The sequence below is a fragment of the Gossypium raimondii genome, chromosome 9 (assembly GCF_025698545.1).
Source record: "Gossypium raimondii isolate GPD5lz chromosome 9, ASM2569854v1, whole genome shotgun sequence".
Taxonomy (NCBI): Eukaryota; Viridiplantae; Streptophyta; class Magnoliopsida; order Malvales; family Malvaceae; genus Gossypium; species Gossypium raimondii.
Window position 1 is genome coordinate 47,551,466 of NC_068573.1, and position 25,211 is coordinate 47,576,676.

Here is a 25,211-nt window from a genome sequence, read left to right on the forward strand (position 1 = left end):
ACATAAGATAAATCTACCAGATTAACATATATTGCACACCTGAAACACAACCTTTCTGTTTAAATAATACATTAATAAAAACGAAGCACTGCGTACAAAATATAGAAAATTTATTGCTACACTTCATGACAACAGCTCTACACTTACCTACAGTGACACAGGAATATCAACATTGTACATTTGTAAGAAACAACTAATTAATGATACCCAAATACAGAGGGGGGATTCAGAGGCATGAAAAGATCAAGGGGGCAAAATAAAAAAACAAAATCCAACGTCAAATGTCAAATGCCATAATATACAATACCAGAAAACACATATTACAACCCTAGACGAACCGTTTCTGTTAAAAAATATTACCGAAAAAGTGAACATAACATGCAAAGAAAATTTTATAGATTTGAATTGGGTTTCAACGAATCCTAATTCAACAGCGCTTTGGAGTCTAAGTCTAATCGAATTGGGTTTCAATGAATCCTAACTCAACAAGGTATTAGAGTCTGGGTCTAATTACTCTCCTCTTTCCAACTTATATATATGTATATGTATTAAGCCATAATTATCAACTTGAGCTGCTATCTCACAAAACCACATTTTTCTACGACAGGAAGCATATATTATCGTAGTTTTCGTTAAAATAGATAAGCATGAATTCAGGTGAGTTGCAGTATTCTTAAATCATTAGTTATTTTAAATAAGCGATTTTGTAACTTGAATAATGTTTAGTTTTGTTACTTACAGATTAGGCAGGGTTACCTAGTGAGCTTGTTGATTTGATATTACAAAGGTTGGCTTCAGTGTCAGACTATTTTCGATTTGGTGCAACATGCACGGCGTGGCACGCGTTGTAACGGAGAACATCAACTACTTGTTGTCCCAAAAGCACCCCATGCTCATTGTCCCTCTAAATGCCCAAGACGTTTGGAGCCTATATAGCATCAAAGACAACAAGCTTCTTCCCTTGCCATTCCAAGTACCATACGTCGACCGATTTGTCGGCTCTTCCAACAGATGGTTGGTCACCGTGGACGATGGTTTAGTTGTTCGTTTACTCAACCCGTTGTGTTTGGTCCTTGGGAAACAAATTGATCGCGATCTGAATACTTACATTACTCTTCCTCCGTTGGACCCTCCATGTTTTGTTTTTAATCACATTCGCAAGGTTGTACTTTCTGCTAATCCGGCATCAAGCCCCGACGATTATATGGTCATGGCTATATTCAATGTCGATCATCACGTAGCGTATATTAGACCAAATAGAGATAAATAATGGATTTACGTTCATCATAATTGGGGTGTGCTTCATTATCTTATATACTACCGAGATCACTTTTGTGCAGTTGATTACAAGGGTGAAATTATTTATTTTAATGTGGCTGATAGATCGTTTTTCAAGTATCTGCCTATAAATCATAATGTAGATCTAGAAAATTTTGAAATTAAATATCTTGTGGAGTCGCCTGCTGGGAACTATTGCTGGTCCAAAAAATAAAAATGCGGCATTGGCGTGAGAATGTGGGATATAATAACACAGAAGGAGCCAAAGTTTGGAATCTGAAGTTAGATTCAGAGGGATGGGAATGGAGGGAGATGAAAAACATAGGAGATTGTGCTTTGTTCGTGGGTGATAACAATTCTTTATCTGTGGTGGCATCCGATTTTTGTGGATGTCAATCAAATTGCATATACTTCATAGATGACTACGAGAACTTTTTATTTCCATCGATGGTTCTAGAGAATTCATATGCGTTAAAGAATACCAAAGACGTGGGTGTATATAATATGGAGACTAGAAGCTTTACTCCTTATGACATCGCCAAGGATGATGTGTGGTTGGCTGATACAACAAAACTTAGGATTGTTCCCTCCTCTGTAGTTTATAAGCCTGTTTGATACACTATTATAGCATCTATTATTCTTTTACATGTAATTCTGCATTTCAAACTCATCAACTATATATATATATATATATATATATTTCATGTTTGGTTACTAAAATTATCTTCAAGTGCTATTAGCATTGCCCACAATTATATATTGGTGATGTCATATTCTGTATTTATTTTAAATATTCTTAAAGATGTATGTGTGGATATATACATTGTTAATACATCTAATCTATGGATTATTAGATGAAGTGCAGAGCTGGAAAATTGTTGAGGATGAAGAGAAACGACAAAATATTCTAAATTATATTAGTATTTATAACTTTGTTTGCATCATTGTGTAAACTAAAACAATTGTTGAATATAGATGCAATGAATATATGTTGATAAGAATGGTATTGGAGGAGCTTATTGATAATGCTGATTTTATGCATGCCAAATGTGAGTGCCTAGATAGTGCAAGCGAGGTATTTGAGAAAATGACAAGAAGAAAGGTAATATTTTGATTAGTGTGATCAATGTGATTGGTATACATTGGGGATATGCCAATAATGTTGTTGAGTAACATCATGCAGGGGCTGGTTGAGGATGGCTCAAAAATACGTACTGCTTTAGAGTCTAATACTGCTTGATTTCCCATGTCTACTGCACTATCGTCTGTAGAGGAGGTTGCATGGTTTTTGATCCACAAGGTCGTGGGTTTGCGAAATAAAATAAACTCAGGAGATGTAGATATAACAAAACTGAAAACAGATTCCATAGTTGTAGCTTAGCATCTTCTTTCTAACTCAAGGTGTTATCACCACACCCTTGCTAGTTGTTGTTATATCATAGTATGGTTCACAAGGCCTTGTACGCCTTAAAAAAAACCTCTAATGGAGGTTCTTGAAAGCTTATAAATTCAGAAAAATGCAGGTCTTACCTTGCTAGTTCTCAAGTGTTAATGTCATGTTCAATGCCCGCCATGATGTATGTACATTAATTTACACGTTAAGCTCCTTTTAGATGGGTTGAGATTAATTCTGGTGCAGTTAATGATATTATATTTGGATGTAGAGTAAGGAAGAGATGCTCATCGATGAAGGAAATGGATTGAACCACCTGTTTTAATTGCTTTCCAGGGATCTCCTACTGCAGTTGCTTTCTATTAATTTATGGTCTAAAAAACAATGATCTGTTTCTTCTTTCACTGCACACCTGGAATCTGATTCCAAGTGCCACTGGTTGACTCTTAAAAGGTTAGACATACAACCTCAAAAAACAAGTATAAGGTTGACCTATCTATAACTAATTTAGTGATGAATCACATACAACATCATTAACTTAGTGCCCAAACAGGTTTTGAGAATGCCTGCAAATGATCCCAGACTTTTCTGACATTGAAGATTATTTTTCTGTGACATGTTTTCAAAGAAACATGTGAGGGTGTTTAGTTTTGATGTTACAGATTGTGATTAGTAGTGTTATAGCATCTGTTTGCATTGATAGCCTAATGACAGGAGACTTGTGCTTTTCACTTGGACTCTGACAAGGTTTGAGAGGTGGTAAACCAAAAGCAAATCAAAGGAGCGAGGCTTCTGGTTGTTGCCTGCTTGTAGACAAAATTTGTCTTAATCCTTGGAACATAAAAGGGGCTTTTTAAATCCTAATGTTGAACACATATCCAACATCATCTTACCAACATTTAAGGCTTTAAATATGACTAAAAAACTCTTTATATATAAAAAATAATTATCCAATAATAGAGTTTTATAAATTAATAAGCGATATTTTAAAACTAGCACATGTTTTGAATCATATTCGGAAAAAGCGGACACTTGGAATTGTTTAAACCTTGCTTATAGAGTTGAAAAAGTGTTCATGATAAGGCCGAAGGGTTAAGTTAAGTTTCGGCCAAACTTATATATGATGTTAATACATTTTATATTTGTTGAAAGCCCGATTCAACCTAAAATATTGACCTAAATTTTTGCCAGACCTGTCCATATTTATAAATGACTAATCCAAATTCATTTTATATCTGTCTATATTATTTTTAATTTAAGATTTAAGATCTTTTTATTAAAATTTTGAGTTTAGACAAATTAATTAACATATTTTCTTAATGTTTTCATAGTATTGTATTATATATTTATTTTTATGTGATATAAATTACATAATATATAGAAATAAAATAAAATATGTTACAAAAATATAAAATAAGTTTGAGCGAGTTTGAGTATTAAATGTTCAAACTGAATTCAATCCATATTTTAAATTAATCTAATATTTTACCTAAACTTATTATTTTAAGCTTTATACCTTTTTCCAAACTTTTTCATATTTGAATCACCTTTCAAACTTGATAAATAATTTAACCCATAAACAAATATAATGTTAATGCATTTCATAACCATCCATAAAAGAATTTGATATATCCATGTTTAGAGCGTAGTTAAAGCAAAGGTTTTGCATCTTGTTGCCAAGGGAAAAATTACTTATCAAATTCACATTTACTGCTTGTAGTGGAAAATAACCATAATTTAGCTCAAATCATTCAACCATATGGGAACAGTGTTGGTTGAGTTTGACTTTTGATGTATATTATCTATATTTATATCAAGTCTTTAATTGAGTTGTGTAATGAGATTATTAGATGCTAACTCAATTGAGGTATTACTAAAATATTTTTATGTAAATATTAATATGGAGGGTATTTTCATTTTTTATATCTTTAATTAAATAATAGTACGATGGAATTTAAATTTAGGTACATACATATTGAACTTTTAATTTTGTCATTTTAATCAAAACATCATCTGATTTTTATATGATTTTCAATAAGTATATTTGTTACATAATTTTTTCTACATCATAGGTGTGCCATAATGTAGTAATATTGAAAAGGCTTAATGCATTATTTAGGGTTTCAACTTGACAAGTGTTCCTATGTTGAGGCTTAAACTTTTTTTTTTATCAAGTTAGTTCTTGACTTAAATTTTTTTGGGGTTTAAGTTAGTCCCTGCTATTTTCTTAAAGAAAAATTGGACTCAAAAAAATTTAAGCCACAAGGTAAGAATAATTGTCAAGTTCCAAGGTTTAGACAAAAAAGAAGAAGTTTAGACCCAATGTAAGAACAACTGTCTAGTTCAAGTCTCAATGTGAGAATAATTGTCAAATTTAAAAATTAGACAAAAAAAAAAACAAATTCAAATTCAAGCCCAAAAATTAATTAACCCTATTGAAAAGTATAGATTTGTAATTGATTTTAACATCTTTGAGAATTAACTAGGTCTGTTGTGGAACCTAGCTCTTATTAGTTTAATGAGATAGAGATTATTCTATTTGTGGTGTGTGAATTGATGTGATTTATCGAATAAAAAACAATAACTGTTGTGTGTCAAGAACCAATAGCTCTCCCCTTCATTGTTACCCTATAATATATCATCGAAGACAAACCAATAGCTCTCTCATTTCCCTCATCAATTCAATCATCTGACCTTTAAATAACTTACCATCATTAACAAAACATTAAAAAGAAAACATGTCATGGAAAAGAAACAGGGAAAAAGGCAGTACGTACCAAAGTTAGAATCATTTCATGTTAAATGGTTTTTTGTTTTCTTTCATAAACAGGAAAAAGAAAAAAAGGATGGGAAAAATGCATACCATATATCAACATAAGCTAAGAGAAAAAAAAAAGGAGTTCAAGAAGAAGAAGAAGAAGAAGCCTTCATTGTAATTACATCTCCTGCACAAAAACAAAGTTGAAAAAAAAAGTAGTAGCCCCCAAAAGAGAAGGACTTATAGCTATAAAATATTATTCATCTAAAGTAAAAGTGAAACCCTTTCCTCTTTGATTTTTAGACAAATTAGTACAATTTTGTGGTAGCTGATCTTGTGAACTTCTTAGAAGAAGATGAAGATGAAGATGAAGATGGTGAATTACGATTATTTGAAAAATCCCCAGACCTTCTCAGCATCTGTCTCATACCATCAGCTACACGAACTGCTGGATTGGATTTGAATTTGCCACAAAATGACATATGAGCTTCAACAGCTTCTTCAACCCCAAATTGTTGTTTCTTGTTTCTACTCACTTCATCTCGAACAGCTTCTGAACATAACCCACATAACCATTTCCCTTCAAATTTGGACTTAACTTCATTGATATAATCTTGGGTACAATCTTCTTTCAATCCACAACACTCACATCTAACTGATTCAATTTCCATAGCCATTTCACCCCTTTGCTTGAATGTTGAGGAAAGATGGGAGTCAATTTCCATTGCTATTTTTTTTTTATAGTTGGATTTGATTGTAATGATAGAATAGGAAGTGGGATTTTCTTTTTTCTTTTTTGGTACAAGGAGTGTGTGTAAGAATATATATGTGTTTGATGTTTTGTATGAGAGATTATATAGCTTTTATGGTTGGTCTGAAAGAAAGGGAGTTGGAGTTATAGAGTAGGGGAAAGCTTCCATTATTTACTCCATGTTCTAAGAGAGACAAGGCCAAGTGGAAATTGTGACAATATTGTCGGGGAGGGGGCCTTTGGATTATAACCCTTTCTAGCATTTAAAAACCCCACCAAGGTGGTTTTTTTTCTTTTTGTTTTTTAATAATGATTGATAATGTATCGGTTTAATTTGAGTTTAAATCATTTCATTTTGAACCGATTTTAAGTTTGGGTCACTTGCATATTCAGGTTGTTTTAATTTCGATAAAATACCATGAAAATTTTTCTATTAGGAGTTGGATTCACTATTTCTAATGTTAAACTAATCATTGCACGTTAACATGGGATATACGTGGCATGTCTCGCCAATTTTTAACAGTAGAAATGAATAAAATTTTTAATAAAATGGACCAGTTTACTCCTTGATGACTAATTTACCCATTTTTATGAGTAAAGAAAGAAATACAATTAATCTACTACTAATATAGTGAGTAATTAAGTTTTGAGTTTGAATTAGTTAATTATTTAATGTCTCATGAACCTTTGATTGAGGATTCAAGCCAGGATTTTGTTTGGTTATCTTCCACTTTTTTTTTCTTTGTTTTTTTCCTTTTTTATCCTATCTTTGTTGCTAAGGATTCATAAAAAGGTGATAAATTAACCTTTTAATAACATATTGAAATACCCATAAATGATTCAAACAAAATAGTAGGAAAAAAGTGTGGGGAATTGAAAATAGTTAAATTTTGTTGGATTTACAAAGATAGTTAATTTTATTTTAATCTCTATCAAGAACCAGTTAGATCCTGTTTGATTAGTGGAAATAACATATGTTTAGAGTTGATTATGACCTAACCTGAGAAAATGACAACATCACCATGATTTTTGCTTTTATGCATTTTCTTCCAATAATGCTAACCAAACTTTTCAGCTTTATTACAACATTTGCACATTACCTTTTCTTTTCATTCTATATATTTTTTTAAATTTTTAAAGGAATTAATTTTTCATTTTTAGAGAGTCAAAGTGTAATTTTAATATATTTTAATTTATAATTTAATTATTTATGGAGAGGTAAGTTACTTTTTCTTTTAAATTTTGGGGACCAAGACCTTTGCCTGCCCCTTGTATATATTTAAACATAAAAATTAAAAAAATTAAGCATATTTATGTTAACCTAGACATTTATTTGAATAACACGAGTCTAATTTGATCTCCATTTTATTCTGCCTAAATGGGTTGGACTTTGATCAGGTTCCTAAAATTTTAAATCCAAACCCAACTCGTTTCATTATTCATATATTAATCAAATATTTTAAAATATATTTCTAATGATTTTTACTATTTAAATTGAATTTAAACTAAACGAGTCTATTAAAAATTAAAAATTATTGTTCAAACCCGAACTCGGAAGAGGTTTGACTTGTGCCCAAAGGCATCATCTCCTCCATTTTCTCATTATAATTATTTCTCTTCCCATTTTCTTTGAAACTACAAATTGCATGAGTGATGAAAGCTTCTCCTTCAAGATCAAAGATTCTAATGTTTGGATTTAAATATAAAATGTGATGATGATGATAATGATGATATGGGACATTTACTTCTTTCCAATTCTCGTAATATGTTGAACCCAAAAAATTAAACATAAAGTTTTAATAATTTCAAATTTCAACATTCATTTTTCGGATAAAAATTAGTATTTTTCGCTTTTCGAATGATAAATCTATATTTTTCAAAACATTGAAATAAAATTATATTTAAATTTCACTCCCTACAACTTTTATAAAATTAAGATTTAGTATAATCTCATTCGATTACAACATTTTTTAGTGATCTATCAAAACATGAAGTAAAATGAAAATTCGAATTTCAATATTTACCATTAATTAAATTTTTTTTTTACTTTTGTAATTTATTTTTTATAAACAAATTAAGGGGAAGAAAAGAAATTCCTATCTATTATTAGGCTTGACATTTATAATTTTCGTGGTTGGTTTGGGCAGCTTTCACCTAAAATTGAAATTTTCTAATCATGTTGACTTAATTTGGCAAAAGGCAATGTCCGATTGGGACATGTGGCTAACAACATCAAATTTTACTTGATAAATTATAAAATTACACGTAAATTTTAATCAAATGTATAATTTAAACTGTGAATTTTAATTTAATATAATTATATATTTTGATTTTTAAAAGTAAATATTTTCATATGAAAAAACATGATTACTCGTCTATACAATAAATGTATTAAAATGATATTATTTATTTATAAAATTATAATTTTATGCATTAAAAATTCAACCATATTTAATTTTTTAAAAAATTGAATCAATTAAAAAAACTAACGGTCTATTCAATTTGATAGACATCATTAACCGAAGGTTACCTAAACTATGAAATCTAGTTGAATGAAAAATAATAATAATAATAATTAAAAAAACCTTATTGTACGTAAGATGAACTCAAATGCACATTTTATTAAATTTAATTTTATTTAATATTAATTTATTGTAAAAAATTCAATTGACCAGTCCAAAAGTATATCACTTACTTAACTTTCAATTTTTTAAAAATATTATTATATTGATGAGTAGTCCACTTTTTTGGGGGGCTTGTTTTCAAAGTCTTTGTGCCCTAAACAAGGTGCTACCAAGTTTTTTCATAATACAGCAATTATTAATCTTCTAAAAGAAAAACGTGGTCACAGTGGGAAGTATTTTCTACTTATGATTTTCAGTATGAAATAAATACATTAAAATGTATTTTGCTATCATAATTATATGTAGTTGCAACCAATCAAGTTGACTATAACATCCAAAAAATACAACAATAATTCTTTCTTACCAAACAAACTACCCAAAGGGGCTTTGATATTTAATTAAGAAAATGTCCCAACGTGGTATGGAAGCAATGGCATGACCATATTACTCTATAGTTAACTTGGTTCAATTATTATTTACATTTTATTATTTATTTTTTTAGCTTTAGGTCAAGATTTGACCTTTGAATTATATTCTTTTTCTATTTTTGTTTCTGAACTATCATTTCCATCCTATTCTGTCTTAAAACTTATCGACATTCAGCCAAAATATGTCACGTGTCGTATTCTTAGTTGTAATTCTTTGAGTAAATTGAGATGAAATTTGTAATTTTGTTACTAAAGTGGGACAATAAAAAGTTTTGATATCAAAATGAGAAAACAAATATAATTCAAAAGTTAAATGGTGACTTTAAGACTAGGGGCAAATACAAGGGTAGACAAAAATCTTAGCTCCTATAAAACATTAAAATCCTTTGAAAATTATAAAATTATAAAATAATTTACTAATAAAATTACCTTTTACCATAAAATCTATAATTTGAAAATAAATAAAGGATTAGATGATAATTGCACTTTTAAATACTGTGAAAATGATTAATCCTTGATTACCCACCACTTGGTTGGATTTGTAAGATCTTTGTTTGATGATTTCCACTAAAGAAAATGGCCCATGCATATTGAAAGCTTGATTTCAATTCACATCCACTATAGAATGCTATTCAATTGATCATCATTTCTTGAATTTCATCCATCACAAACCATTCATGGTCAAATTCTACATATAGTCCCTCTACTTTTCGTTTTACCTAATCTTATCCATTTTAACATTATTTAGTCAAATCTTCAAAATGCTCCTCGAATGACGTGAAATTTTCATAATATGCGCATAAAAACATGGTCTAATTTGTACGTACACATGGATAAAAATAACTTTCCACTTAATATAATATTATAGTTTTTGTTTTGGATAATTTTTAAAAGGGGCGAAATTGAAAAAGGTTAAGCACTTTTTGGTGAAGGCCAAGGGGATTCACGTGTTTTGGGAAAAAAAAAGAGTTTATCCTTAATTCCAATTAGCAATGATGGTTTTGTTTAGCCAGTTTTTAAGCAATTACAGGATTTGGAATTCAGCTCAAGATTCCTCTATACACATGTGGTGGTTACAATCATCCATTTTGTTTGGCCTTATGTGGTGGATTTTTCTGATATAAATTTATATATTATTAAATTATAATATATTTAAGTATGTGTGAAAAAATTATAATGTATAAAAATATTATTTTAAAATTAAATGATGTTTTGATTGATATAGTTAAGTTAAACCTTTAAAAATCATGTCTCTTAAGTTATTTTACTGTAATATTTTTTTATAAAAATATAACAACAAAAATATTTTTGTATTAATATTCGTTATTTTGTAAAAATAATGGGCTTTTAGTCATTTTCCAACTGAATTTGTGTTTAATAAACTCGTGACACCAACTCAATTAAAATTTTTATGTATAGTGTGTATATGATTGTTACAGAAATATATGTTTGAATTATGGAAGAGGAAGGAAGTTCACATGGGGATGTTTAGGGCTTTTGTATATATTTTGATGAAGTTTCAACATGAGAGGTGTCTTACTGTAAATGATCGAATCATTCTGTCTTTTTCATTCTTGGTGAGTCTCCCTTATAGTACAAGTGTCAAGCTAACGAGAAGTTAATTAATCAAGTCATCGAAGGCCCTTAATACGTGCATTTGAAAATGATTGAAGGATACATTATCGTGCCAAAGGGTTCTTACATAGATCATATTGCAATTGACAGTGACACACATGCTATGCATGTAGGATCTTGTCGCAGGTCCTATGATTTGAGGCAAATGGTCCGGTCGCGAAGAAATAATTCCTGATGAAAGCCTTGACGATCCCATCATATTTTGGGAGAGATCTCTTTAAGCGAGACTTTAATGATCTCTTAAATCAAGTCCTATTGATTTTAGAACTTCTTTAGTATTAAGCCCATCATATTTAATTTTTACCCTATTATATATTTAGATTAGACCTCAAAATCAACCAAACCATGACCAAATTACAACATATTTTAACCCATATTAAATATAAACTCTTGTTTGACTTCTTTGTGCGATGCTTGAAGTTATATATGTAGATATGTGATTAGACAAATAGGGTATCCAACCATGGACCAGTTTTCTTAAGAATGGTGATGCAATGAGACCCCATTTTGTTAACAACACATTGTCCAGCTGACCCCATGTGAACTCCCAAACACCAGTCAAATATTGTCATCAATGTAGAAATGAAAACCACAGTATGCTTTTAAGCCAGGAATCTAGCTCTATAGATATCATAACATGATGCTACACTTATTATTATTTTTGTATAATTTTATTTATCAATATTTGTTTTCTTCACATTCAATATTATCCATTGTGTATGCAATTATGCAATGTTTTCAGAACTGGATCAGTTAAGTCAAGAATTGATGAATATATTAGTCTAAAACAAGATAAAAATCGATTAATTTATGAAGCGATATAAATTAATTAAATCAAATATTATAATTTTTTAAATAAATTTTAATTTTTATAAATACTTTAATAATTTATTTAATTTAAATAAAAAATAAATAACGAGAGAACCACTAATCTAATTTCAAAAACATCATCAATATATATATATATATATATATATATATATATGCAACTATAATTTAAATTCGGGTCTATATTATTTATTAGTCTCCGGACAAGACATGGCCAAGCACGTGGAGTTGCTAACGCAGTGTAAACTATAGCTGCCCTAACATGTCCAGCAAATTCCAATGGCCACCATGCTATTCCCAATAAATGAACCGTGGGACCATTACTAATAGGACGAAAATAAATCGAGAAAAAATCGGAGATTAAAATAGTTCGATATAAACATTATTATTAATGTAGGAAAATGTAAATTCGAGTGTGTTGAAGTGCATTATCCTCCTATTTATGAGTTAGGAGGGACTATGGATAATTTTAAGCATTATGTTAAAAAGAACAAACATGACCAGAACTTATAATGAAATGATTAGAAAATAAAAAATTAAATGAAAGACTAAAATAAATTTTTTTATAAAATTAAAAACCAAAAATCATGATACTTATTTAAAATTATATAAATATAAAATAATTACATATAGAAATGACTAGACCTATTAACTATATATATATATATATATATATATATATATGCCCAAACAAATGTTATGAAGCTTAAATTTTGTTGCCTTACCCAACTATACATTAATAAAGTTGGCATGGCATTTATAATTTCTAGGAACACATGCAATTTCGTGTTCTAATTGAAAGCTTATTACATTTCAAGATCTCAAATATTGTATAATTAAATGAGGAAGGATAATGTGAACCAAGAGATTGTATCTTCTTTATTAATCGTGTTAGACTTTTATCGCCATGTATTTATTTTATAATGTTATTAATTATGGTTCAATGGTTAACTGTATACATAAATTTTATGGAATTTAATTTCTGTAAATTATTAACATAATTATTGATATAACATTATATATTGTATATGCAGACAAATAAAAATAAATTGATGTATTTATTTATTTAAATTTGTATGATTAAATCAAAATTAGAGTTTTAAGTATATATTTGAACCATAATTAAAGTTTCACTTATATAATTACACTAAATTAAAATTATTTATATTTTGAGATTTATCTTTTCTTTTCAAAATGTTACGTCTTTACATAAATTCTTTTTATATATTTTAATTAAAGACAGTTTTTTTTTAAAGAAATATTGTCTTAAATAGAAATCCGGAACTGTGAATAATAAGAATATAAAGACATAATACATAGTACAAACTACAAACGGTAAATAAGGCACTACATATCGATACACAAATGCTATTGTTTCGCAATAAAGGAAACAGGGAAACTAATAGTATCTGCAACATCGGAAGATGTCGGAAACAAACTAAAGATGCATTACATTGATTAAACCGTAAAATATTGCATCCGAACCTTGCCATCATCAAACTAATCTGACGATGAACACCTTTGTCAACCGAGAAACTATTACTAAGAGCCCCAAACTCTCAAATTTGATATTAGAATTAAGGTGAATGCATTTAGTGGATGAGGTTGGAATTTGTTTAAAAACAATTTAATAATTATTTATTAAAAAAATGAAAATTGAATGCTCATCATGGACATCACATGCATTTTCTCTTCCCGTTGATTTCAAGGTTTTGTTTTATCGCCAACTTCTACTAATTATAATTAGTATATTAGCTCTAATTGCCCAACTAATTAATATGTAGTTGTTACCCTTGGATTTCTTTAACCAAGATTTTGCTGCCTGATTAATCAAAATCTTTCAACAAATAAGTTGATGTGCTTATTGCTTGATCATGACTTAAAATTATTAATCATCATTTTGACTCACCCATGCTTCATTATCATTGTTATCATAATTGTTAATAATCATAATTTCCACATTCATAATACCTACCACTTTTATGTTATTTTTTTATACCATTTTTACTACTACTTATAAAGGTAAGCAATTTATTGGTTCGGTTCAAAATATTTTAAAATGGCTTCAGTCGATTTCATTTTTTTTTTTAAATTGACATCGATTGGCTTTATAAATAAAATCGAATAAATCGAATCGACTTTTATCAATTGATTCAATCGGTAAATCGATTTAACCGACATTACCATGTTTTTTGGGTATTGGGTTTAATTTTTAGTTAAGTTAGAGCTTAAATAATATATTTGTGCGTATTGAATTTATTTAGCGTTTGAGCTTGAATAATATATTTGAATATTGGTTGAATTTAAATATTTTAAATATTAAAATAATAGTATTTTAAAGTTGATTAATTCGATTAACTCGATTTTGGTTTTCAAAATCAAAATGACTAAATTGTTTTACCTGAACCGAATAAACTGACCCGATAATGACCAGTTCAAAATCTTAAATAATAATTCTTGTTAAAATTAATTATATTTTGAAAAAAAACTTAAAAATATAAAAAGCAGGTTGTCGAAATGAAAATAATTATTTTACGCTTTATACACGTGTGACCAAAATTGGAAGTGGGTAGTTATTTAAGATTTTTAATGGGTTAAAGTGAATTAAATTAGCTCCTTTATTTTAAATGGATCAATTTAGTCTTTATACTATTAAAAGAATAAAATAAATGCAACTTGTAACTGATTTAACATTATTACATAAAAATGTCTTGAAAATTATTATTTTTAATTTCAAATAAAATATTTTATTTTCAGAACCATAAAAACTTTAAAAACATTAACACTATTAAACAGTAAATGCTAACTCTATTTCAATTTAACCTTATTGGATCATTTTTAATAGTAGAGAAATTAAACTAATCCATTTAATAATGAGAGGACCAATTTGACCAGATCTCTATTATTAGAGAGACCTCCCAAATACATTCACCCTTTTTAAAGTGACTAAAAGGAAATATAAAACGAGTCTCCAAGCTTGTTTCCCGAATAGAGTTTGTTTAATGCTAAGACTTCCCTGATGAACATAGATACTAGTAGTTTTCGAACATCAAGGTCGTCACCCCACCAGAAGCATCCAACAATACCATAAAATTTCTAATAGAAAATGCTGGAATATAGACTGCCTAACTCAATATTGCAATACGAGTTGTGACAGAAATAGCTTCAAACATAGTTTCCGTCAAATTCAGTGTTATAATATGAGTTTCAATGTAACGCTTTTATAAATGGATGATTTTGACTTGTTTTCATGTATTAAGTAGTTTTGTAATTCAAAATCCGTGGGATTTTATTGTAAAAGGGGAAGTAGATAAACTTGTATAAAGTTCAAGAAGGCTATTTTGGAGGAGAAATTATTTTATGGACCATTCATACCATATTGTTTATGGTATCTTTTCAATTATTTAATAACATTTCAGTAAATTTTTTTATGTCATTGACACATAACTTTAATATATATATTTTTTATCTTGAGACCTAAACCTTGACCCCCAAATCCAAACCCTAAACCTCAAATCATGAACTCTAAACCCTAAAAACCTCAAACTCAAAACCTTAAACTCGAGCCCGAATCTTGAGTTCTAAACCTTGAGTTCAGGATCCAAAGTTCAGGGTTCGGGGTAAAAAATTTACCAGAATTATGTGTCAATAACATAAAGAAATTTACTAAAATATTATTAAATAATTGAAAACAGATCATAAGTAATGTGGTGGGAACAGACCAGAAAATAATTTCCGATTTAAGAACATTGAAAGGATTTTTCAGCTTAGAATAAGAGGCTACCTAATCAGATAAGAAAAGGATATTAAACGTGGCTTATTAGCTACTTATTCGAAGGGCTATTTAAATTTAAAATACAAGTTGATAATATGAATATGTTTTCGGTTGAAGTGTTCATTTATACTGCCTATAAAAGGCTACCGACACACAGTATGTTGGGTTACAGTTAATTCACTTGTACGTGAGCATATTTAAGGGGAGGGGAAGTGAGGGCAAGCAATTGTACAGCGATAAGACTTTAATTATTGATTGTATTAAGAAAATGTTTGGAGATTTAATTCTTTAAAGCTTCATAGAGGTAAGATTGGAGCTTTTATGGCTGTATTGCTTTTCTGTTCTACTTTACAACACAATTCAATCGAAACAATTGTTGCCACTTCTAAAAACAAAAAAGAAATATATAAACAAATACAGATCAAAAGGGTTAAATTTATGAGAAATGAGATGACATTTACATTGGAGGCCGCATTCATGAAAACTTTTGATGCAGCCAAAGAATATCAAACATGAATATCTATATTATACTATTTTTATGTTTACATTATGTAAAACAAATTAAATTCCAAGATACAGTTAGACAACTCCCGTGAATTAATCATTTGTTAATAACTTTATTATTTTTATATTTATTTATTATCATTTTTTTTCTCGAATTTACACAATATCTTCCTTGAATAAATTAGATAAGAAATTGGAGTGTTAAAAAGTGAGAAATTAGGCGAACCAAACTTTCATAAGTCGTTAGTCATTTCAATCGAGGAAAGTTTGGGACTCGTAGTCGTAACCGTTCCATGATATTTACAGTTCTCTTCCCCACTTTCTTCTAATTCTGTGTAAACCTGATAATTTTGGATAACAGATAAAAAGCAAAATTAAAACACAATAAAAACACGAACACAACATGCATATACGACTGTATCCGTAAAAATTATAATAACCGAAAATACAATATGTATACATGGATTGCTCGGATCCATGACTGATGTGTTTTTACAGTGTGATCTCTAGTTAATGAAAAGAAAGGCTTCAACATCGTGGAAAAGGATAGAAACAGCTAAATTTTCAATTAGCATTTCATCTCGGTATCTACATTTTTACCTTAGAAGCAGTGTCGGAATCATCTCGAGGAAGGAGGTGAAGTAGTGGCAAAGGCAACAGTGACGAGAGGTTACAGAGGATTATCAAGGCGGCTAAGTTATCGAATTTATCCTTTGTTACACCGAATATTTGAGTCAAGCCAGCGCCTATCAGACCACCAAGGACATTGCCTCCGTTTGATATGGACATCAGGGTTGCAAAAAGTGTTGCTTCCATTCCTTCTGGACATAGTTTTGCAGCAAGTACGAGAACAGGCATGAAAGAAGCCTGTGAATATTGGTGCAGACAAAATCAGCGACTGAATTTAAATGAATATAGTTAATCCAAAGCGGAATCCAATATGTTTGTATTTAAATTTTAACATCTACAACCTTTCCGAATCCCCAAGCTAATTGAGCAGTGGGTAATGCCATGACATCATAATTATCTAACTACGATAGACTATGTTAATCCGACTCTTCATTTTTCTTTAAGTACTCGTGTCAACATATGTGTATGAGAAAATGACCTTCTAAGATCTTCCAACACAGAAAAACTTGAAATAATCTGATCATACCTGTGTCAAGCACATACCCATATCTAACACTCACACCCAGGTGCAAGTAAAATAGATAACAGACATTCCAAGCCTAAAGTAGAATGAAGAGAAGGACCTCAAAAGAAATATAAAAGGAACTCTTAAATTTTGTAGTTCATTAAAGTCTTCAAATAATTGTAGACACATTTGAAGTTCCTTCTATGTTGTATTGTAGGTTTTATGTAAAATGGGAAATTTTAAAAGGACAGTTCTATGACGCAGTAACTTAAAACAGCCCAATCAATTTTGCCTAGAATTCTCGAATATGGAGACAAAGGCTGCCATATGTAGATATCGTTCCAAACTCTAATTACAAATTAAAGTAAACGCTTAAGAAGAAAGAGCATCACTAACCTGACTAAGGACTGTTATAATCAAGGAATCCCCAATTGCAAACCACTCATCACTTATTCCAAACTGTCGGTTCAATCCCGTGACAAGAAAGACCTAAGAATTCGCAAAATTAAATATGCATATATAATGCTATAAGCACAATGCAAATGATCTTAAATAACTTTGGTCAAATTCTATAAAAGTTCCTTTATTATATGTTTTTGGCAGATTTTGGTCCCTCTACTATAATTTGATAATTTCTAATCTATCTACTTCTAGAAATGTAAATTTTCAGTCCAAGCTAACTTCTTTTGTTAATTCGTCAAATTGTTTGACATAACTTTTTTTTGAACATGTGATAGCGTGACTTGTAATGTTATACACCTTAGCATTATAATTTTTTTGCACATTTAAAATGTACAAAAAAGTAGAAAAAGATATATGCCACATCACCACATGCTTAAAAAAAATAAGCCACTTGACGGAATTAATGGAAAAAAAAAGTTGACCCTAGGACTGAAAATACACATTTCGAAAAGTAGAAGCCTAGAAATTATCAAATTATGATAGAGGGGCTAAGTCTGCCAAAAACATATAGTACAAGACCTTCTATATAATTTGACCAATAACTTTAAGCAAAAGTAAATCAAAACACAAACCTGAGTCATTCCAAGAACTGTACCAGTTACTGTTGTGGCAAGAAAAATCTTCCGCAAAGGAACATTTTTTAAAAATCCATTATACAGTCCAACTCCAGCCAGCGATGCAACTGAAGTAACAAGTTTGACACGTCCTAGAAATTCTGGGGTGAAACCAAGTTTATTTGTGCTGAAATCAAAAGAAATTTTTGTTGGGGAAACAAAAATGACATAAAAATGAAGCGATGACAAAAAAACTTCAAACAAAGTAACATAACATACGTAAAGAAAAACATGGCAGAGTCCGACTGTGGTGTTGCCTGCCACAAGAAAATAAAAACTGTGGGAAGAAATACGTTGGGCTGTCTGACAGCATTCCACAACTGAATAATGTTTTCTTTTGAGCTTTTAAGAAAGCTAGAATTTCCCAAAGGAACATTTGGCCCCCTTGCTTGGCCAATCACACGCTGTTCTTTTACAAGAACAGCAACAGCAGATGTGATCAGTGGTAACAATGCAGTGACACCAAAAACAAACCTGAGACATTAAATTGGTAATAGAATGATTAGCCAAAATTCTATTATCGTTGTAAATATACCATACAGTCATCCTTAAATCAGCCTAACTACCTTACACCATAAGCATCCACCAGAGAGCCACTAAAATAGGAACTCACAATTCCACCAAAAGCTGAAGATCCCCAGCATAGAGACTGAAGAGAACCCGACACGCTTTGTGACTCCCCACGAGACCTCTCCACAACCATGGAATCTACAACCTACACCGTGTATTAATTTCTAGCATAAATTCAGAAACATTACTAGAATATGAATAGCATAAATTGCTTTTTCAGACAAACATTTAAAATGCTTCTGGTTGTAGTATAGGCATGAACATGCTCATGGAGTCATGTGCGAGTTGCCAATAGAAACTAACAATCAGTCACAACAAATTCAAAATCTACTGAAGTTTCTTTTTTTTGGTTTAATGAATGTGTTAGAACAAGACTTTGAGGAATTTTTATGCTTTACACTTGAGCCCAAGCATGCACAAAGTCTCAGGCTCTCAGTTCCTTTACAACTTGTAAATGGATTAACTTACTATTTTATTCTCCAAAACAACCTTTGCTTGACATCAATTCATGATTAAATTAACAAATATAGGCAGTCGCCCATGCAACATTCTCTTAAAAAGATTGGATGTATAGACAGTTTAAATTAGAAACGTAGCCATGTTAGATTACATATTAGACATTATCATTCGAAAAAACAAGCATCCCCTGAAAAGTGTACCTATGAGAAATCATAGAATCCTAAACCGCTCTCGATAGAAATAGTTAACTTTAAGTGAACAACTTAAAAATTCTTCAAGACAGAAGAAACTTACAACATCCGAGAAGGCAACAGAAAAAGATCCAAGAAGTATGCAGCATGCAGCACCATACTTGCTGTCAACAAAGGTGGCCATCAAACTCCATGAAAGAGCACCGAGAAGTCCTGATAGAACCAAGTATGACCTTCTCCGATAACCAAACAGTGGGATTGAATCACTGCCAAAACAAAGTATTGCTCAAAGCAAATCTAGACACAATAAATACTTCAAAATTTGCAGAGATGATTAGAAATAGAAACAGGTAATCAACAGAGTCCCACCTAATAAAACCATAAAGTGGCTTAACAAGCCATGGTAGTGCAGAAAAACCGGTTACCACAGCTGTCTAGTCAACCACATAAATCCTGTCAGTCCTTTTAGAAGATCATTATATACACGTGCAATAAAATACAATGCAACCTCATTAAAATGCTTGTCTTAAGCCGCTTTTAGATATGTGACTCCTTTGGGGAAAAAGGTATGAACTTACTTGATAATACAATCGCATCAGAATCAGTGTTGAATTTTAAGTTATTTTTCATTTTTAATTATTCTGATTTTACATCTATCATTTGGGTTTATTTTTAACAATTTTTAGCAAGCAAAATGCGATATACAAACTGCAAGTAGCCAAAAAAAAAGAACAACCAAAACAACATACATCTTGAAAAGCTGCTATAAAGCAAACATCTATAAGTTTTATATAAAGCAAAAGTAAAGAGAACGAAAAAAAATTCATACTTGATTAAAATGAAGAGATCAATTGCTATAATTGATTAGAGTAAACAACTGACCTAAAATGTAATACTGATTCAACCACAACTATGTCACATAAATAAGAAAATGGCGAATTTTATCATCCAAGTACGCGAAATAAAGCCTAACTTAAAATAAATGCTGAATTATCAAATTATCAATAAAAATAGCTTGAATGTTAAGGGGGAAAATAGGAAACATACTTCAGCAGGATCAAGATGCAAATCATCTTTCAAGTAAAAGCTAACAGCAAGCCTTGCAAGGCCTAAAACGCCTTGAACGAAGTACACCATAGCAACTGCCACATTATCTGGCGACAGATCGACGCCGAAACATTTCAATCTGCTGTTCTTTTTCCTCGAACTCCCGCCAGAACTCGTCGAAGTACTCGTCTCTTGCTCCATCTCGATTGCTAACGAGTCTCCATTTCCAGCACCTTCAAAGAAAACGTAAATTAAATTCAAATTCTTCAATTTTTGTTCCTTTTTTTTAAGAAATGAAAAAAACTTACTATTTCTAGCACCTATAAATGGCTCGTCTTCTCTGGAGGAAAGCGGGAGGACGCCGGACATATTGTTTCTTTTCCAGATTTACGACGGTTTAAGAGGCGGTGAAAGGCGGCAACGAGAGCTATCGGTTTACGGTGGCGGATTTGATGGCGGTGATAGAGAGGAGGAGAAAAAGAGAGAGGGCAAAATGGGGTTTTGCGACGGCAATATTGAGATTGAGGAGAGAGAATGCTGAGCCATTAGATTGGAGTTCGCCAAACTTTTTTAATTTAAGCATGAACGTTTAGTGGAATTGTCGTGCCTAAAGTTACAAAAGTGTCCTTAGAATGGATTTCAACTTCACATTTCCTCTCAAAATGGGATTTACTCCTCCTAAGCTAATTTTCAGATTTAAAAATATACTTTTAAATGTTAATAATTTTAAATTTCTTTTATTAAATTCATGTCGATAATGTTGTCATATTTTATATTAAAATATTACATTAATAGAATTAATAAAAAATAATATTATTAACAATTAAATCTAAAAAATAAAAAAATTTAAATTCTTTAAAAGTATTTTGGAAGTGTTTATATTAAAAATTAGATTGTTTTTTTTATTTATTTTACTTAAAAAATAGATAAATTAATCCTTATTTTAATCTATATTTGAGATATATTGAGTTAATTTGTATTTGGTCCAAGTAAATTGTCGAAATACTATGAAAACTGTGAAGAAAGCATATTCAGATGTAAGGGTGAAAACTATGAAGAAAGCATGAAACAGGCTAATGAGCCATGAATATACTCCAGTAATCAATTTATTTTAATAGCTGCGATGATATATAAAGTAAAATAAACTATGTTCTATTTAGGGCTGAATAGTTATGTTTGACTGTGTTGAATGGATGGCGGCTTGAGATTATAGAATGCCCGTGTGGGATAAAACACTGAGATTGTCTTTGTCAGGAGCTCAACAATATCCCACACTGGAAAAGGAAATATCAAATACGAGTGGTATTTAAAGCAGAACTAAGCACTTAGAGGGCACGACCTAACCTGAACAGGATCTGTTCTATAGGCTCGTACCTCTGTATCCTTTAGCTCAAAGGAGACAGGATTTCTAGTTTGGTTGGTGAAGTGAGAATGTGTGATCAGAGCGTGATTGTTGATCCAGTGATGCCCCTTTGTTGCCTCACCTTCACCCCAGATGATCGTTCCTAAATCTTCGATTCGCATATGTGAGATCAAGAATTCTCACTATTTTTTAGATTCATGGTCCCAATTCAATTCAGTGAGATCTTTCATCCACATTTTTTTCCCACCAAGAACGTTTTATAAAATTCTTGGACTCCCGAATTTGAAATATCCTACTTTCACGCAATTCATAAGGTTCAACAAACAATCCATATTTCATGATCAAGGGTATCCCCTTTTCATGCTCTTTCTCAATGCTTGTTTCAGCATTAACCTTTACTTTCTGAGTTACAAGATAGGTTGGTTTTGAGAAAGTGAAACAAGTTCAAAGAGATTTGTGTACATAAAGGAAGATTAGAGCAACAGGTTTTTATTAGTGAGCTTGAGAGCGCTTAAGATCGTATTAATTTGTGTACAGGTTTTCAGATAATGCACCAACCATTAAACCTAATACTTTTTTACAAAGATAAAGCTTAAAGAAAAAAAGGACATTACTATATTACTCACACCCTATACATTATTTCATACCACTACTAACACAAGAGTAGAAAATTATTTCATCATCTGATAAAAAAGTTTCAACTAGCAACTTTAAAATAATGTTAAAGATGTTAAAAATCATATCGGCAATCTTGTTACCCCTTGGATTAACCCACCTGAAAGTGGGGTGGTGAGGTGGGGCCTTTAGTTTCAATTATTTGATCCTTTAAAAATGGTTAAAGTCATAACATCAGGCTTCTATATAAAAATAATATATTAGAGCTACTCTCCATTAAAGCAACCAAGCTGACGTAAGGAAAGAAGAGAATCTACTTCAGTTGAAATAATTGGTTCTTAGTGCCTAATCGAAAGATGACTAATATATACATAAAATAAAGCAAATATAGTATATAATATTATATGCTTTTCTTTAGAGTCACAAATCAGAATGATGATCACTGGCATTTACAATTACCACCACCACCAAAGACTATTTGACAAAAGAAAAAACACAAAAGATCACTTGCAAAGAAAGAAAGAAAGATCAATTCTACAAATACCATAGAGCCTGTTGAAGAAGATACAACAGAGTAAACCCAAAGTTTCATCTTTTAAACAGCTAAAAGCAATTAAAAACTCTCACGATGATTGACAAACAGAAGTTATTTGTGCTGGTTTTACTTAATCCTTGACTGGCTTTTATGCAAGACTGATGATGAGAACTTGAAACAAATGTTAGGAATAAGTCCCAAAGATGTCATCAGATTCTAGTTTGTTGGTGCTTTCTTCTAGCATCATCTCTTGGTACCTACATTCTTTGCTGCAAAATGCTTTCTCACTTCTGAGAAGCAAGTTTCATACATGGAACCAAAATTTAATCAAATATAGATTCAAAAAGAAGCAAGTAGTTCCATTGAAGGACAGCTTTGAGACTAACCTGTACATGTAAATGTCTTTTCCTGGAGAAAGATTCTTCTTACAAGCATAACAGTAGCTAAGGAAATTTTCTGATTGGTAACTTGACCCGTTTCTCTTCGGAGAGGAGAAACCAACAACCCCACAACAGCTTTCAACAATGCAATCATCAAAGATATGGGTGGTTCTTGGATTACTTCCATGAGATATCACACAGGTGTAATCTTCTGAGAGTTCCATTTCAGAAGCTGGGAGATTCCCAATTAAGATCCTTGGTGAATTCAAGGTTTCCCTTACTGAAGAAGGGGACAGAACAGAAGAAAATGAACTCAACTGAGATGTTCTTGTCTTGGTGCTAAACTCAGGTGGTGTTCTTGGAGATTCTGCTGGTGAAAGAACATGGGGCAAAGATGGGATTTGGATCCTAAGTTGTGAACCAAAAAGGACAGGTTTTGGTAAGTTGGGATCAAAGTAATCATCTTTGAAAGAATCAACAATGGCAAGACCAATCCCTTTGGAATCAAGCTTGTGTTTGGCTTCAGGTTCTGGGGTTTTAGGAGTACTTGATTCAGACCAAAAAGGGTTTTTCAAAGCTGAACAGGGCTTGCTATCAAGTATAGATTTTGGACTCATAATAGACTCAGTATTATCAGAAAATGCTTTTAAAGTAAAACCAGTAAGCAATTTAGGGAATGAAGTGGGCTTCTTTTGCACCTTATCTGTGGGAGATTGAAGAGTAGAATCACAATCTGCCATTATTAAAACCTTATACCTTCACTTGCTGCTTCTTGGGATTGGTATTATTGTTGAACTGTAAACAATAGAAGAACAAATATTAATAATAATAATAAAACATTACATGAAGAAGAAAATTTTTTTTAACAGAGCTGGAAAGATTGAAACTTTTACCCCCAGAAACTGCTGCTGTTTTAAGCTTCAAAAATAAGAAACCAAAGCAACCAGAAACCAAAGCAACCATCTTTACAAAAAAAAACCCAGAAAAATAAAAGCCAAAGGCAAAATGAAAACCACTTTGTCCCTATGTAGTATGTTACAACTCTGTGGACTCCATTTTTAAGCAACAAAACCAGGGAAAGGGAAAAAAAAAGAAAAGAAAAAGAACTTTCACATAAAACCCCCAAAATGGCAAAGAAAACCCAACAAGAAAACAAAAAGACTAGTGAATTATGAAATGTGGGGTGGTGATCAGTTTTTTTTTTCTTTTGCCCTCTCTTTTTTTCTAGTGGGTTCTCTTCTTTCTATGTATTCTTTTTTATTTTTGAAACCCCACTAAAAACTCAGCTTCTCCATCATCAGTGCTGAAAAATTAGCATGCAAATGTAGGAAAAGGACAGAAAAAAAGAAAAAGAAAACAGAAAGTATGAGAGAGAGAACAAAAGAAGAAACAAAAAGGAGAGAGCTTTTTTCTATGTTAATCAAAATCTGATTCAATTTTTAGATGAGAAATGAATGATGCAAACTACTTCGTGTTCTTCTGCTTCTTCTTCTTCCTCTACCTGCTTTGATCATCTGCAAGTGCTGATGGTGTGTATAGTGGGGAGTGAAGTGGAAATTTGTATTGCTAGTCTCATCGTTAGCGTATAGAGGGGTTTGCCTCATTTATATGGAAAGCGCCACCAATGGCTTTCAAAGAAGATGACTGACGTGACTGCTCAACCATATACATTTAGCTTAACATAGTCACTAAATTATTTAACTTTAAAAAATTATAGAATGTATATTAAAATTGTTGTTGTATTGAATTTTTTCTGTTTATATTTTTATAATAATAGAATGTTCGATTTTTTTTCTTCTAAAGTTTAATTTTTTCTTTTATTAAATAACTTTAAACATTACAAATTTATGAATAAAAGTCAAAGTA

General features: G+C 30.9%; 3 protein-coding genes and 1 non-coding gene across 5 annotated transcripts; 1 reads left to right on the top strand and 3 right to left on the bottom strand.

Moving 5' to 3' along the window:
* Positions 1-5,571: 5,571 nt before the first annotated feature.
* Positions 5,572-6,411, bottom strand: LOC105800527 (uncharacterized). Its single transcript, XM_012631718.2, has one exon. It carries the CDS (start codon positions 6,152-6,154, stop codon positions 5,738-5,740), a length of 417 nt encoding a protein of 138 aa, XP_012487172.1. The 5' UTR covers positions 6,155-6,411; the 3' UTR covers positions 5,572-5,737.
* Positions 6,412-15,889: 9,478 nt separating this feature from the next.
* LOC105800528 (folate-biopterin transporter 1, chloroplastic) lies at positions 15,890-21,025 on the bottom strand. The gene is given in 12 exon segments (XM_012631719.2): positions 15,890-16,315; positions 16,575-16,841; positions 17,506-17,598; positions 18,144-18,312; positions 18,405-18,659; positions 18,752-18,900; positions 19,509-19,671; positions 19,775-19,839; positions 20,453-20,685; positions 20,761-20,835; positions 20,838-20,931; positions 20,933-21,025. Coding segments are annotated over 12 exon segments (1,737 nt in total). The 5' UTR covers positions 20,999-21,025; the 3' UTR covers positions 15,890-16,207.
* Positions 21,026-21,786: 761 nt separating this feature from the next.
* On the top strand, positions 21,787-22,011 carry LOC128033020 (small nucleolar RNA U3). The gene has a single exon (XR_008189355.1). It is a non-coding gene; the product is annotated as a small nucleolar RNA U3 (small nucleolar RNA).
* Positions 22,012-22,807: 796 nt separating this feature from the next.
* Positions 22,808-24,928, bottom strand: LOC105800529 (FCS-Like Zinc finger 8). Of its 2 annotated transcripts, none has more exons than XM_012631723.2 (3): positions 24,239-24,928; positions 23,352-24,140; positions 22,808-23,252 (listed from the first exon to the last, which is right to left on the bottom strand). In XM_012631723.2, exons 2-3 carry the CDS (start codon positions 24,083-24,085, stop codon positions 23,150-23,152), a joined length of 837 nt encoding a protein of 278 aa, XP_012487177.1. In that variant the 5' UTR covers positions 24,086-24,140; positions 24,239-24,928; the 3' UTR covers positions 22,808-23,149. The 2 variants fall into 2 exon arrangements, with proteins under 2 accessions (XP_012487177.1, XP_012487175.1); XM_012631721.2 differs by having other exon boundaries at positions 22,808-23,255; positions 24,239-24,925.
* Between the last annotated feature and the right edge of the window lie 283 nt (positions 24,929-25,211).